The 12,993-nt window shown below is 61.3% G+C and overlaps 2 protein-coding genes across 4 annotated transcripts in view; both read left to right on the forward strand.

Annotated features, from left to right (window-relative positions):
* ATP11A (ATPase phospholipid transporting 11A) overlaps positions 1 to 12,993 on the forward strand; it is a 217,341-nt gene that overhangs the window by 110,135 nt on the left and 94,213 nt on the right. The gene's annotated exons all lie outside the window — the stretch shown is intronic.
* MCF2L (MCF.2 cell line derived transforming sequence like) overlaps positions 1,258 to 12,993 on the forward strand; it is a 126,920-nt gene continuing 115,184 nt past the window's right edge. For 2 of the 3 annotated variants that reach the window (XM_082701132.1, XM_082701120.1), the window contains exons 1-2: positions 1,258 to 1,304; positions 6,452 to 6,624. In XM_082701132.1, coding sequence (XP_082557258.1) covers positions 6,456 to 6,624 — 169 coding nt within the window. In that variant the 5' untranslated portion in view covers positions 1,258 to 1,304; positions 6,452 to 6,455. Of the gene's footprint in view, positions 1,305 to 2,087; positions 2,113 to 6,451; positions 6,625 to 12,993 lie in introns of those variants that run through there. The other variant, XM_082701131.1, reaches the window with a different exon arrangement.

Consider the following 12,993-nt stretch of genomic DNA (forward strand, 5'->3'; position numbering starts at 1 on the left):
GACGTGTTCACCCTCTGAGCTGTTACTGCTTTTTCTTAATAGAGACTTTTTGGGGGGCACCTGGGTGTCTCCGCCCGTGAAGCGTCTGCCTTGGGCTCGGGTCACGATCCAGGGGCCTGGTCCCGCAGGGCTCGGGGCTCAGCCTCCGCCCCTCCCCCTACTCATGCGACACGCTCTCTCACGTGCTCTCTGAAATAAATAAAATATTTTTTTAAAAATAGAGAAATTTGGGACGCCTGGGTGGCTCAGTGGGTTAAGCAGCTGCCTTCGGCTCAGGTCATGATCCCAGCGTCCTGGGATCGAGTCCCACATCGGGCTCCTTGCTCCGCAGGGAGCCTGCTTCTCCCTCTGACTCTTCCTTCCACTCTGTCTGCCTGTGCTCGCTCTCACTCGCTCTCTCACTGACAAATAAATAAATAAAATCTTTAAAAAAAAAAAAAAAGAGAGAAATTTTTGGGAAAACAATCTTTTACTGAACATTTTCTGAACGGCACAGAGATCTTGGGGCTTTGTCATCTGCATTTTCACTGTGCGTTGGGACCAGGCACCGAAACCACTTTCACGTTCTGGGATGGCTGGTTTGCTGGTCGCCCGGGGCTGCCGGTCCGAGCCCGCCCTGACGGGGGTCACGGAGATGATGATGCAGGGTCTCACCCCGGTAGCACAGCCCGCAGGCAGCCGGGAGCCGGGCACGCCGGTGAGACCACAGCAAGGCTCTGTGGTCACCTGCCCTACCGGCCACTGCCCCTTCTGAGCCAGTCCTGGGGGGCCGGGGGAGCCCGGCGTGGTCAGAGGGCCACAGGGCTGAGGCCCAGCTCCCTGCTGGCTGGCTTTGAGCAGGTCCCTTGAGGCGGGCAGGACCCGTGTCTCGGGGTCAGCCGGGAACTACAGTCTGGCAGCGACAGCCTTGGGGCAGAACTCTGTGTCCAGCCCGTGTCCCCTCCAGGTGCCGGATCTGCGCAGGGTCGGCTCTACCCCGGGCGGCGGGACGGGAACCCAGGCCCTCGGCATGAGCCCTGGCCACCAGATGCACAGGGGGGGGGGGGAGGCTGGGCTGTCTCCTCCCCTCTCCCCCTCCCTCCCTCTGCCTCCTGGTCCCGCCCCTGCCCCGACCTTTACCCCTATCTCCCTCCCCCTCCTCCCCCTCTGCCCTCCACCACTGTCCCCGCCCCTGCCTTTCCCTGCCTCTCTGGGCACCCTCCTCCCCGCACCCCTCCCCTCCTCCGTCCCTCCCCTGCGGCCCTGAGCAGCTTCAGAAGAGGCACCTGTGCTGGAGGACGAGGGGGGACTGTCCAGGCGGGCAGGTGTGCCAGGGCAGGGGGCGGAAGGGGTGGATGGGGGGCTGGGTTGAGCTTCCAGAGGTGGGAGGGCCTCACCCAGGTCTCGGTGGAGGCACGTCCCTGCGGTCACAGGTCAGTGGAGGGCGTGTGGATCCCTGCGCACATTGTGCCCTCCCCCGACCAGGTCGCTCACAGCAGCAGGTGTCTCCCCGCCCCCAAGACCCACATCCCAGACTCTTCTGAAGCCCCACCCCCGCCCTCTGATCCATCCGGACGGGGGCTGGGCCAGGTCACCCCGCAGGCTGGCAGGGGGCAGGGGAGGAGGCCTCCACCAGGGTCTTTACTTCCCGGGGCCCCAGCCCGGCAGCGGGAAAGGCGGGTGGCCCAGGCTAGCGGCCTTGCCTTTGAAAAGGACTACTCAAGAGAGACTCCCACAGTTTGAAAAGAGCGGCTTTTCTCATTCAGCTTCAAAGGCTGTTCTCCACTTTTTTAGAAAGGGGGCCCTGTCCCTGCTGCTCCTCTGGTCAGCTTCAGCAAGAGGGCGTGTGGGGAGGAGCCGACGTCCCTCCCCAGCTGGCACCGCCTCCTGTTCTCTCTGGGGACAGCCCCGTCCAGCAGCCCCAGCAGGCTTCCCGCCAGCCTTGGTCCAGGAAGGCCTTAATGCCCGGGGCAGCAGGCAGGATGCGTGGGGGACGCTGTGGGAGGCCCCAGGATGCGCTGTGGCCGCGAGCCTCAGGGGCACCACGAAAATAGAAGTGTGTCCCCAGGGGCTGCCGGCCACCAAGTGTCCAGGCCCCCACGGCGGCGGCAGGCAGAGGACCCCACCGGGCAGGTTGGTGATGGGGAGCGGGCCCCGGGGAGGGAGTCCCTCGCACTGGCCAGTGTTGTATGGTGCAAATCCTGGGCCGACAGCCCGAAGCTGGTTTCTGCCCGGTTTCCGACCTGGGCGGCTCTGCCCTCTGCCCAGCCTCCTGGGCCCCACGTCCTCTGCTCACACCGCGGGGGAGGGGACAGTTCTGCCCCGACCTGGGCTGCGCTCTCGCCGGGGTGCTCTTGGGACCCCTTGGCTTTTCAGGACCCCACTCCCCACCGTGGCTGGCCTGCCCCCTCCCCCCGATGTCACAGTCTGGGCCTCTGGAGACCTCGGGTGCCCCTGAGGGTATCGGCGTTGCCTTCTGTGAAGTGGCGGTGACGCCCGCCCTCGCTGTCCCCTACAGTTGTGCAAAGGAGTGATTAGTGCAGGAAGCTGCTGTCACGCAGGGCATCACTCTGTGCCGCGTGGTCCCTGGGGCGCCGCTTCGCAGAGCACGAGAGGCAAGGTTTTCTGACAGAACGTCCAGGACACGGGAAGGAGGCGGTCCTGCAGGGTTACGTGATGGGCCCTGGGGAGCTGGGTGCTGCGAGCACCGGACAGCTGGGGGGACTCAGGCATCTGGAAAGCCTCTCTGACTCCGCCAGAGTCTCCCTCGCACCAGCCGGGGCTCCCCGGTGCTCACCAGCCCGTGCCGGCAGCCTGCAGGGGACCCCCTTTCTCTCTGAGCTCCGGCTCCCCCCGAGGTCTCAAACCAGAAAAGGGACGTTTACCTGGGAGAGCAGCATCTGGGCTGAGGTGAGGTCACAGTCACTGTGGAAGGAGAGCCACCACCACGGGGTCACTGACCTCTGCGGCGCGGAGAGACTCGTGCCGTGGGAGCGGAGGGTGCGGAGGCGCGCGGGTCCCCGCGAGCAGGCCCGGACCGCCCTCGCGGACGCCGGTTCACTTGAAGAGGCCCCCGGGGACGTCGGCACAAGCGTCTGCTTCATTTGTCCTTTCGCATCTGCTCAGGAGAACATGAGCGAAGACCTTAGCTGGGGGGCAGGCCCCTCGCCGGGCAGACGTACGCGGGCAGCAGACGTGCCGGGGCAGGAGAAGACGGGGTCGGCCTTCACCAAAGGCCCCAGAAGTGGCCGCGGGCTGAGCACTGCTCACGGGAAGGCCACGCGGGAGCGGGCGGAGGCCGGCGCTGCGGTTGGTGGCGTGGCCGCTGGACGAGGCCGGGGTGGCCCCTCTCGCAGGCAGTGCAGGGGCTCGTAGACACTCCGTGGGCCCCAGGCTGGCGCCGCCCGTCTGTAGGCGTTGCTCGTTGAGGTGGGGACGCAACCCTGCTCGCTCCCGACTCCCTGCAGTGGAACATCCGGAACTTTGAGCCCACATTGGACGTCCGAGACTGCACGGTCACCAGGAAATGCCGGGACATCTCGGCTCTGAGGCCCAGCGGGGCGGGGGGAGCACGACGTCCCTCCACCTGCGGCTTCTCCCTCCTAGAACCCTGTGCTTCGCACTGGGATGAGGGTGCCGTGTGTTTGATGTCGGCGACTTGCGCCTGACCGTGCGGTCGGTCGACCCCAGGGCCAGCTGTGACAATTGGCCAGGGCCCCAGTGGGGACGCGGCAGTGGGAGGAGACTCAGCTGTCCTGTCCTCGGGCAGCGGTCTCGTCAGGGGGAGCGCACGGTGCCCCCGGTACCCCCCTTCGTGGGACCCTCACTGGGCCCAGGGACGGCACCAAGTGCCAGCAACGCTGCACCCGGATGTGGGTGTGCATGAGCCCCTCTCCCGGGACTCCAAGCTCCTGTGGGGCAGGGTTGCCTGATGCCCTCCGGGCTGGGGCAGCCGCAGCAGGTGCGCAGGGAGGTGGCCCAGCAGGAGGAGGGGCGGGCGACGCCGGTTGGTGTGGATCTCCACTATGCTCAGCCACGTCCCTGCCACCTGGCCCCCGAGTCGCCTGTGTGCTGCGAGGGGGACACCTGGACTCCAGAGAGGGACAGAACCAGACCTGGTGGCCGTCACTGCTCCTGGTGTAGCCTCCTATCCGGGCCTGTTCAGCGGGAGGCAGAGGAGCCAGGGGCCGGTGACAGTCGGCTGCTCGGCGGTTAAACTAGCCTAGAGAGTCTCATTTATTTATTTATTCATTACTTTTACTTTTAAGAAAAGGTCTGTGTGTTTATTTTAGAGACTGTGCACGTGCGGGCGGGAATGGCGGAGAGGGAGAGAGCATCAAGCCGACTTCCGCTGAGCAGGGGAGCCCGATGGAGGACCAACTCTTGACCCTGAGATCGAGACCTGCGCTCAAACCGAGGGTCGGGGCTTACCCGGCACAGCCCTCCGGGCGCCTGGAGACTTTTCCAGTGATGGGCCTGCCGCCTGGGTTTGAGCTGTGCCCTTGGGGTGACATTAGCTGTGGGAAACCACATGGAGCTGCCACCATGTGTCCTGTGCCTCTCTGCCTGGGAGTTTTGTGGGGGTGACAGGGCCCAGAGCCACTGGAGGACTGTGGCCCTGGGGGCAGGAGTCCACCCCCAGGCCCCCGGCGCCCACCGTCCTCGGTTGCTTGGGGCTGGCCTGCCAGGAGTGGAGGGTGGCTGGGGCCCTGCTGGCGGAAGTGAGGATGGCCTCACGGGTCCTTCACCCCACGGGGGTGGACGGCGAGATTTTGAGAACAAACTCATGAAAAGTAACCCGTGGACCGTCTTGCTTGGGTCTCAAGATGGGGGACTGAGTGCCTGGTGACGCTTATGATCTCCCACTGCAGGGAGGGCTGAGGCCGGGCTGTGCTGAGTTCCCGGGGCCGGTGCTGGAACAAAGGGGCAGTTGGCGCTGGGCGTCTTCCTTCCCGTCCGGAGGTTGAAGACCATCAGTCTGTTCGTGTTTGAGAGTCTCTGAGCTGAATTTGGAAGAAAAGAGGCAAAAACAGGGTTTGGGGTTTGGTTTTGAGCTGACCAGGGAAATGTGCCCGTTTTTGATGTCAAGGCCAGACTGAGGCGATCGGAAATCATTAGATTCAGTCTGACTGTGGCCGCTGTCTTTGCCCTTCGCGGAGCGTGGTTTGATTGCCCTGGAAAGGTGGTGGGGGATCGGGTCCCAGGGCTTCTCAGGGGGCAGCCGTTCAGCAACCCCTCGGTTCAGCGCCAGCTCCTCAAGCGGAAACATCAAGAGAGCGTCACCGGGACCTGAAGCACGTGCCCGGAGAAGTGACGCGAAGCGAGTCGGGACCCGCCGCGTAGGGGTAAGACGGAGGCACAGGTGCATAGCGGGACAGGCCAGGCAGGCGCTGAGCCCAGAGGGTGTTGGCAGGAAGGGGGGGAGGAAACGGGGTCTCTGGCTGGGCAGGGCTGTGGCTCAGGTCGTGCCCACCGCCTTAGGGAACCGGGCTGGTGTCCCGCCCAGCCTGGGGCGGCTCCTTCCTCCTGTAAAGACAGGCCTGCTGTCCGGGCCAGGCAGTCAGGGAGAGCCGTGAAGGGGAGGGGCTGGGCCTGAGCTGGGGCTTCTGTGGGAGGAAGGTGGGGGGGTAGGGGGGCTCAGCCCTGGGGCGGCCTCCTTCCCGCAAGGGTGCGGCTTGAGACCGGGACACCACCGCCCCAGAGCATCAGGCGGAACAGAAGCACCATGGCGGAAAGGTGATGCTGTTTGGGGAGCTGCACTAAGGCTTGTCCGAGTCAGAGCATTTTCACCTTTATTCGTGAAGACGGGGCCCGCCGGTCCCGAGTCCACGGGGGGACGTCGCAAGCACGGAACTGCCGGATTGGGAGCCGCCTGCCGGGGCCGTGCGCGCCACGGGTGACTTTGGTGCTTTCTGTCTCAACTATCCTTATCTGCTATCTCCTTAAATCCGGCTCCCAAAAACCAGACTTGAGTTTCTTTGGCTGGATTTTCGCAGGAGGGACTGTACCATAGTGTTTGTTCTGGAACTCGGGGCCGCATTCCTGTTCAGAGGGTTTCACATGCTCTTAAGTAACCTGAATGAGCCGTCTGCGGTCGCTCTGAAAGTCTGCCAGTTTGGTGAATTAGACTGTGACCTTGAAACCAGGGAATGGGGAATTTTATATCCTTGAAACAAGAGCCTAAATGTCCAGGGGAAAATCTAGGCCCTTGTGTTTCTTCAGCAGAAGTAAATAATATTTTTGCTTATGCAACCTTTGTTCTGGGTCAATATCAGAGAAGAAGATTGCGCGTGCGAACGCGGATGCGATCGAAATCCACTGGAGGAGAAGGAAGTTCCTTGTGAACGGACGCCCTCGCTCTCTGAGCAAAGCCTGCAAAGGCTGCGTCCGGTTGTTCGGGCCTCGGGAAACGGCACGCGGTCCTGGGCCGGCTGCGCTCCTTCCCTCTGACAGTCTGGGTCTCGCCCTGCAGGCTCATGTTGGACTGCTGGAGATTTGTCCTGCGCAAGGGAACTGGACGCAGCCGCCGTTCTTCCCAGAGACCGCGCGATGAGGCCGAGAAGGAAGAAGGTGACCCTCAGGTCGACGTGCCTGATGTCCTCAGGCTTGTGGGAGACCCGCCGGCAGGGTCACACTCACACACAGGTAGGAGCGCTGTAAGCCTTAGATTGACTTGGAAGCTCAAAATCCCGCCGGTCGCTCTTCTGGTCCTTGTAGGCGCTGAGCGTGTTCTGGACCTGGGAGGACAGTGGCCCACATGGTGTCCACATGGTGCCCGCGTGGCTCCACACGGCGTCCCTCTCGTGTCCCCACAGCATTCTCACAGAGTCCCCGCGGCATCTGTATGATGTCCCTGGGGCGTCCGTGTGGTGTCCCTGTGGCATCCGCACGGAGTCCCTGTGGTGTGTCGGTGGCGTCCCTGCGGCGTCCGGCTTGGAGCTCCCAGGATGCTCCTCGCCTGGTCCCGGAAGTTCTTCTGACGCGGTCCCACGAGAGGCGAGTCCTTCCGGGCTGGGGTGAAGCGCGGCACGGCTGCACGGAGCCCTCGGCTGCTCGGCTCCGGTTCTCGGAACCACAGGAGTGCCGCCGAGCTCGGTGGGACGCAGCTGTCACGGCTCAGCAGGTCGCGGCCGGCCTGGACGACAGAGCGAGCCTGCCCCACGCTGGCTGAGAGCCCCACGCTGACCCCGGCGTGGCTGCACGGGTTCCCCGAGACCCCACCAGCGTCGGTTCACTCTTGTAGGTTAGAAACTTGATGTTTGTCACTTCCCCTGTCGGTGACTGTTGGCGAGCTGGAGGCTGCCCTCTCCCCGCGAAGGGGCGCGTCCTGACTCACCGATCCGTGCGGTCCCCGGCTCTCTGGTGCTCTCCGCGCTGGGAGCGGAGCAGTGGGACGGCCGCTTCCGGGGAAGGCCAGCGCAGGAGAGGGCTGGGGACAGGGCTGGGGACGGCGCTGCCCATCACCCAGGGCATCTGCACGGGGAGGGCACTTGGAAAGGCAGCGTGCGTCCTGCTTCGGTGAGAGCACGGTTCCATGGAGCCGACCGCAGGGGCCACTGAGCTTTGCGGCTGGAAGGTCACCTAGTCTTTCTGCGCTCTGCTGGGCCACTGTGTCTGAGGCTCTGGAGTGGGACACCGGGGCTGGACGCTGGGGCTGGACTCTGGTTGTCGCTCTGTGGCCAGGAGTGTGGGCTAGTGGGATGGCTCTCCGTGGCCTGGTGACAACAGCACCATGCCGGAGGCAGCAGTAGAACCCAAGGTGTCACGTCCCTGGGTGACGGAGTCAGAGCTGTGCCTGGCCAGCCTCCGTTCTCACCGGCATCACGGTTGATTCTGCCTCTGTCCCCCAAGCTGCAGACCTCCCCAGCCACTAGGTCCTGCTCTGTGGATGAGGCCCACCGGGGCCCCACTGCCCCTCCCCGCAGACAGGAGGGCAGCCCGCTTTCAGGCCTCCCTGCCTTCCTTGACCCTGTGGAGAAAGGAGGGAGCTGGGGGCTAAGGGAAGGGGGCAGGTGTGGGGCCGACTCTGATTAGCTCGTTTTCCAGCGCTGTGTCCCGTCTCGGCTCTCCTGTGTGCCCGCCGGCAGCTGAGAGCCTACCCTGACCGCCACAGCTGCATGGGGAGGGCCTCCCTCATGGGGCGCTCTGCTGAGGGCCTCCCCGGGACACCCGCTGCTCGTGGCCTGGCCTGGGGGCCCGTGAGCACCAGCCCGATGTGGCCCTCACAGCTTTGCATGGAAAATGAGCTCAAGCCGAAAATGCACTTTGGGGAGAGTGAAAGTGACCGCAGGAAGCCGATGCTGGGAGGGAAGCTGCCGTGGGTCGATCCCACAATCCCAGCGTGGCACGTGGCCATAGCTCCGTGGAGAGCAGGGGAGCGGCCCTGAGTGAATGCAGGTTGAGCGTTGCACAGTCACACAGATGTGTGGTTTGTCTCCCAAAGCTTGTGCTGTTTTTTTGTGGGGGGGTGGTCACCACTCTTCCCGGCGTGGCCCCTCCGCCGGAGGGCACGTGATGTGCGGAGTGAGCGGCCCTGGAAGAGGCTGGGGGTCGCGTCCTTTGGGGGTTCTGCATCCCAGGTGCGATGTTCCCAGGAGAAAATGGGGTGTTTGTGGAAACAGAACGTGGCTGTTGCTCGAAACGACACGGCTCTTGCTGATCCCCCTCCCGGTCCGTGGGCCTTTGCCGTGAGCGCACGTCACTGAGGAAGCCGGCAGGAGTGCCACGTCTGCAGACGGCGTGTGCGCTGCCACGGGCCCGCACGTCTGGGACAGCTTCGTCGTCGCTGTGGGAAGCTTGCCCGGGGCCCTCAGGCAGCCCCCAGGGGCCGGGCAAGAGCAGCCCCTGGTGGCCGGTAGCGCCTGGGAACCTCGTGGCTCTCTGCTCTCCCAGGCCCTCCCAGACGGGCTCTCTGGAGTGGCACTGACTTGGCGCCGGTTACAACCAGCGGGACAGGTCACAGGACCTGGAGGAAGGCCTCTGAGGGTCCGGAGAAGCCCCTTGCGGGTCAGAGAGACCCAGGCGGCCGCTCATCTCCATGGCCCCACCCACACCCCTCCCCGCCGCAGCCCGCCAGCAGCGGGATCGACTTTGTGTTTTCTGTGTAGTTGTGAGCTTTACGACGTGTGCTTTGGCATTAGGGTGATCCCAGGGCCACATGCCGCTGACGGTCATATTTGCGCCCACAAGTGTTTGGGGAAGTGGAACGGTGGTGTCTGGAGCCTGAGCCTGCTGTCCTGTTCTTCCCGGGACGCTGTCGCCTGCGCGCGGCCGAACCTCAGAGCACCACTGACCTGTGTCGTCCCAGAAACCAGAGCCGGACCCGGCTCCCGGGGGCGCTTCTTAAAGACGGCCTGAGAGGGCCGCCCTCCAGCACGGCCGTGACGTGGCCTGTCCGTCGTCTGGGATGCCAGCGGCCGTTCTAGGAAGATCTCATTGGCTTTGCTTGAGGAAACCAGGACAGGACGGCATCCGGCCCGGCAGGTGGAAAGGGGCTCCGAGCAGGGCACAAGGTGAGAGGCTCCTTCCGCGCAGGAGGGGAAGGCGAGGAACTCACTCTGGAAGGAGATCGGGTGGTGATCGCGGGGTCACTGCTCAGGGGTCCATCGGCAGGTCACCCAACTGACTGGCGCTGGTTGCCCCGTTTCTGGGGACTCGAAGCTGTAATTAAGTCTCAGTTTGGCGATGGGGCCTTAGGGTCCATGTCCGTGTTCATCTCGCTGTCTTATATTTAACAGAAGGGAAAGTCTGATGATACGTTTTAATCCAGCCCCGCTGTCTGTGTGCGTCAGACCGTCCTGCCTGGGGCCTTGGGAGTGTCTTGGTGTCGGCCTTCAGGTCCCCCAGGCCTTCTGCCTCGTCCTGTGCATGTCCTCACAGAGAGCAACCCGGGCAAGTGCCCGGCGGGTGGACGGGCTTGGGACGTACGCGCGTTTCAGCCTCTGACGTACGCTCCCGTGCATGTCAGTTGGTGCCGCCGAGTTCCCCTTGGCCCACGAGCTAACGCGCGGCCTGCGCGCGGGAACCCAGGCAGGTCTCAGCGACCCAGAGGGAGGGACACGCAGGACCTGCCGCGGGCCCTCAAGGAGAGGAGGGGCTAGGACCCAGGGAGCGGTCGGAGCCGAGGGCCAGCAGGAGGACGGGCTCGCCCGTGGGGCGGCGCCCAGCATGCACGTGGGTCACAGCCCGTCTGCGGCCTGCGGAGACGGCAGCTCTGCTCCGGGCCGCTGGTTCCCAGGGACAGCAGTGCACGGCTCCCCCTGTATTTCTTGCACGCGGGCCTGGTGGTGTGAACGGCAGCAGCCGCCCTGCCGGGGACTCGGGGTCGCCGCGACGGCGGGAAGCTGGGCTTTAGATGTTCAGCCGTCCGGTCCGGTCCGAGAGACAGTCCCTCGCCCTGACTTCAAGTCTCGACATCCTCCGTGTGTGGCTGTGTCAGCAAGCAGAGAAGCAATTGCCTTTGTTTTATTTTTCAGTGATTGTCGTTTTATTTAAGATTTACTTATGTGTTTATCTGAGAGCAGGAAGGAGAGGAGCACAAGCAGGGAGAGAGGCGGAGGGAAGCAGCTCCCCGCGGAGCAGAGAGCCGCTGCGGGGCTCGATCCCAGGACCCCGGGTCAGGACCTGAGCCGAGGGCAGAGGCTTCACCAACAGAGCCCCCCCAGGCACCCCGATGATACCCTGTTTAATTTCCATTTTACTTTTGGGGCCCCTGGGTGGTCCAGTCAGTTAAGCGGCCGACTCTTGATTTTGGCTCAGGTCAGTACGTCAGGGTCACGAGATCAGGCCCCTTGCTTGGCTCTGCGCTCAGTGTGGACCCTGCGCGGGATTCTCAATCTCCCTGTGCCCCCCACCCCCACCCCTGTGTACGTGCTTGCTCTCTCCAAAATAAATAAAGGAAATTTTTTCTGGTTTCCATTTTACCTGCTAGCTACGTTGGACAATGGCATGTTTCCGCACCGAATGCCGCTCACGAGAGGCGTCTGGTCTCTGTCTCTTGTCCTTTGGTTCCCCTTGTCCCAGACTGACTTTTCTCCTTTTCAGGTTTTTTTTTTTTTTTAAAGATTTTATTTATTCATTTGACAGAGAGAGATCACAGGTAGGCAGAGAGGCAGGCAGAGAGAGAGGAGGAAGCAGGCTCCCCGCTGAGCAGAGAGCCCGATGCGGGACTCGATCCCAGGACCCTGAGATCATGACCTGAGTGAGCCGAAGGCAGCGGCTTAACCCACTGAGCCACCCATGCGCCCCTCCTTTTCAGGTTTTGACGTTCCTTCTGTCGTGTGAGTTTTTGATGTATAAGCACAGAGTCTTATACCTGCTCTGTTTTCCGTAAGCGGCCGCTTCTACACACGCTTCCCTTACTGAGCTTTATTCTAACCCAGTAAATTTTGGACTGTGACACCCGTCCCCAGGGTCGTCCCCCCGGCATCCAGTCTCCTTGGCACCTGTGCTCCGGGGTAGCTAGTGCTCTCTCTTGCTCTAATGCTGAGGTTGTCCCTGGGACACCAGCCAGTGTGGAAGGGCAGATCCTGGCCTTGCCCCGAGGGAGAGTGGCCACGGGTCCCAATGGGCACAGCCCCGCCAGGGCCCTTAATGCTGTGGTTGTTGGGGTCCTCACTTCTTGGAAGGGCAAAGTGTGTCCGCGTGTCCGCGTGTCTCTGCACATGTGTGTCTCTGTGAAGGGCTCTGTGTGTGTGGGGTGAGTGTGTGTCTCTGCGTGTGTCTCCGTGTGTGGCTTTCAGATGCTGAGTTATAGTCTAAAAGGCCTCGTATTCCGGGGTTTTAAAGGAGTTCACCATCCACCCACGCGCCCCGGGACTTTATTTACATGTAAACCTTTAGCTGGTTTAAATGTATTTTGTTGTGTGGTTTCAAATACGGATCCAGCTTTGTGTTTCTGATCTGGTGGTCCCGGTACCATCCATGAAGATCTCTCTCTTCACTCCACAGATTGGAGACACACCTTGAAAATATATTAAGGTTATTTAATATATTGGTATTAAATGTCCACATGCATTTGAGTCAACTTCCAGAATTTCTGTTCCGCATCATTGGTCTGTTTGTTTTTCAATGCCTGGTCCCACTGAGCTTCAGACATGGGGGGTCTGGGTGTATTTTAACATTTTACCTGATTCACCTCACTTCATCGCCCTCCCTGCTCCGGTTTACCTGACCTTTCTTGCTAGCTTTCGTTTTCCATATAAAATCCAAAATTCATTCTAATTACATAATTATACAAACAAATCAACAAATAATTCTGGTTTTATTTCTTGAGTGTTTCATACTTCTGACTTCTTTTCCTTGCCTAATTGCATTGTCCGGTATCTCTAGGGCACTGGGGAATAGTGGGTGTCCTTGCCTGGTTTAGTGTCGGGGAACACGCCTCCTGTAGTCTTCCTGTCCAGAATCACACTGGCTGAAAGAGAGACACTTCAGTGTGTGAATGTGTGTTATGTGAGAATACCCACCAGTCCTCTTCTTTGAGGAATTTAAATCAAGAACTAATGAAAATAATTTTATCAAGTGCTCTTTGGCGTCTGGAGATGATCGTGACTTGTTATTTAGGAACGACATCAGAAGGAGGTATGTTGGGCCGCCTGGGTGGCTCAGTGGGTTAAGCCTCTGCCTTCGGCTCAGGTCATGATCTCAGGGTCCTGGGATCGAGTCCCGCATCGGGCTCTCTGCTCAGCGGGGAGCCTGCTTCCTCCTCTCTCTCTGCCTGCCTCTCTGCCTGCTTGTGTGTGTGTCTCTCTCTGTCACATAAATAAATAAAAATTTTAAAAAAGAAGGAGATATGTTTCTACATTTCCCACACTTAACCCTCTGCAACCTTTTCTCTGCATTCCTGGCATGAAGCCCAATCAGTCACGATATCACTCTTCTTTTTCTTTTTTTTTTAATCTTTTTTTATAAAAAGATTTTTCTTAATTATTGGAGAGAGGGAGGCAGAGAGCCAGCGGAAAGCACAAGCAGGGGGAGGAGCAGAGAGAGAGGGAGAAGCAGACTCCCCACTGT

This window comes from Mustela nivalis, assembly GCF_964662115.1.
Source record: "Mustela nivalis genome assembly, chromosome: 15".
NCBI lineage: Eukaryota > Metazoa > Chordata > Mammalia > Carnivora > Mustelidae > Mustela > Mustela nivalis.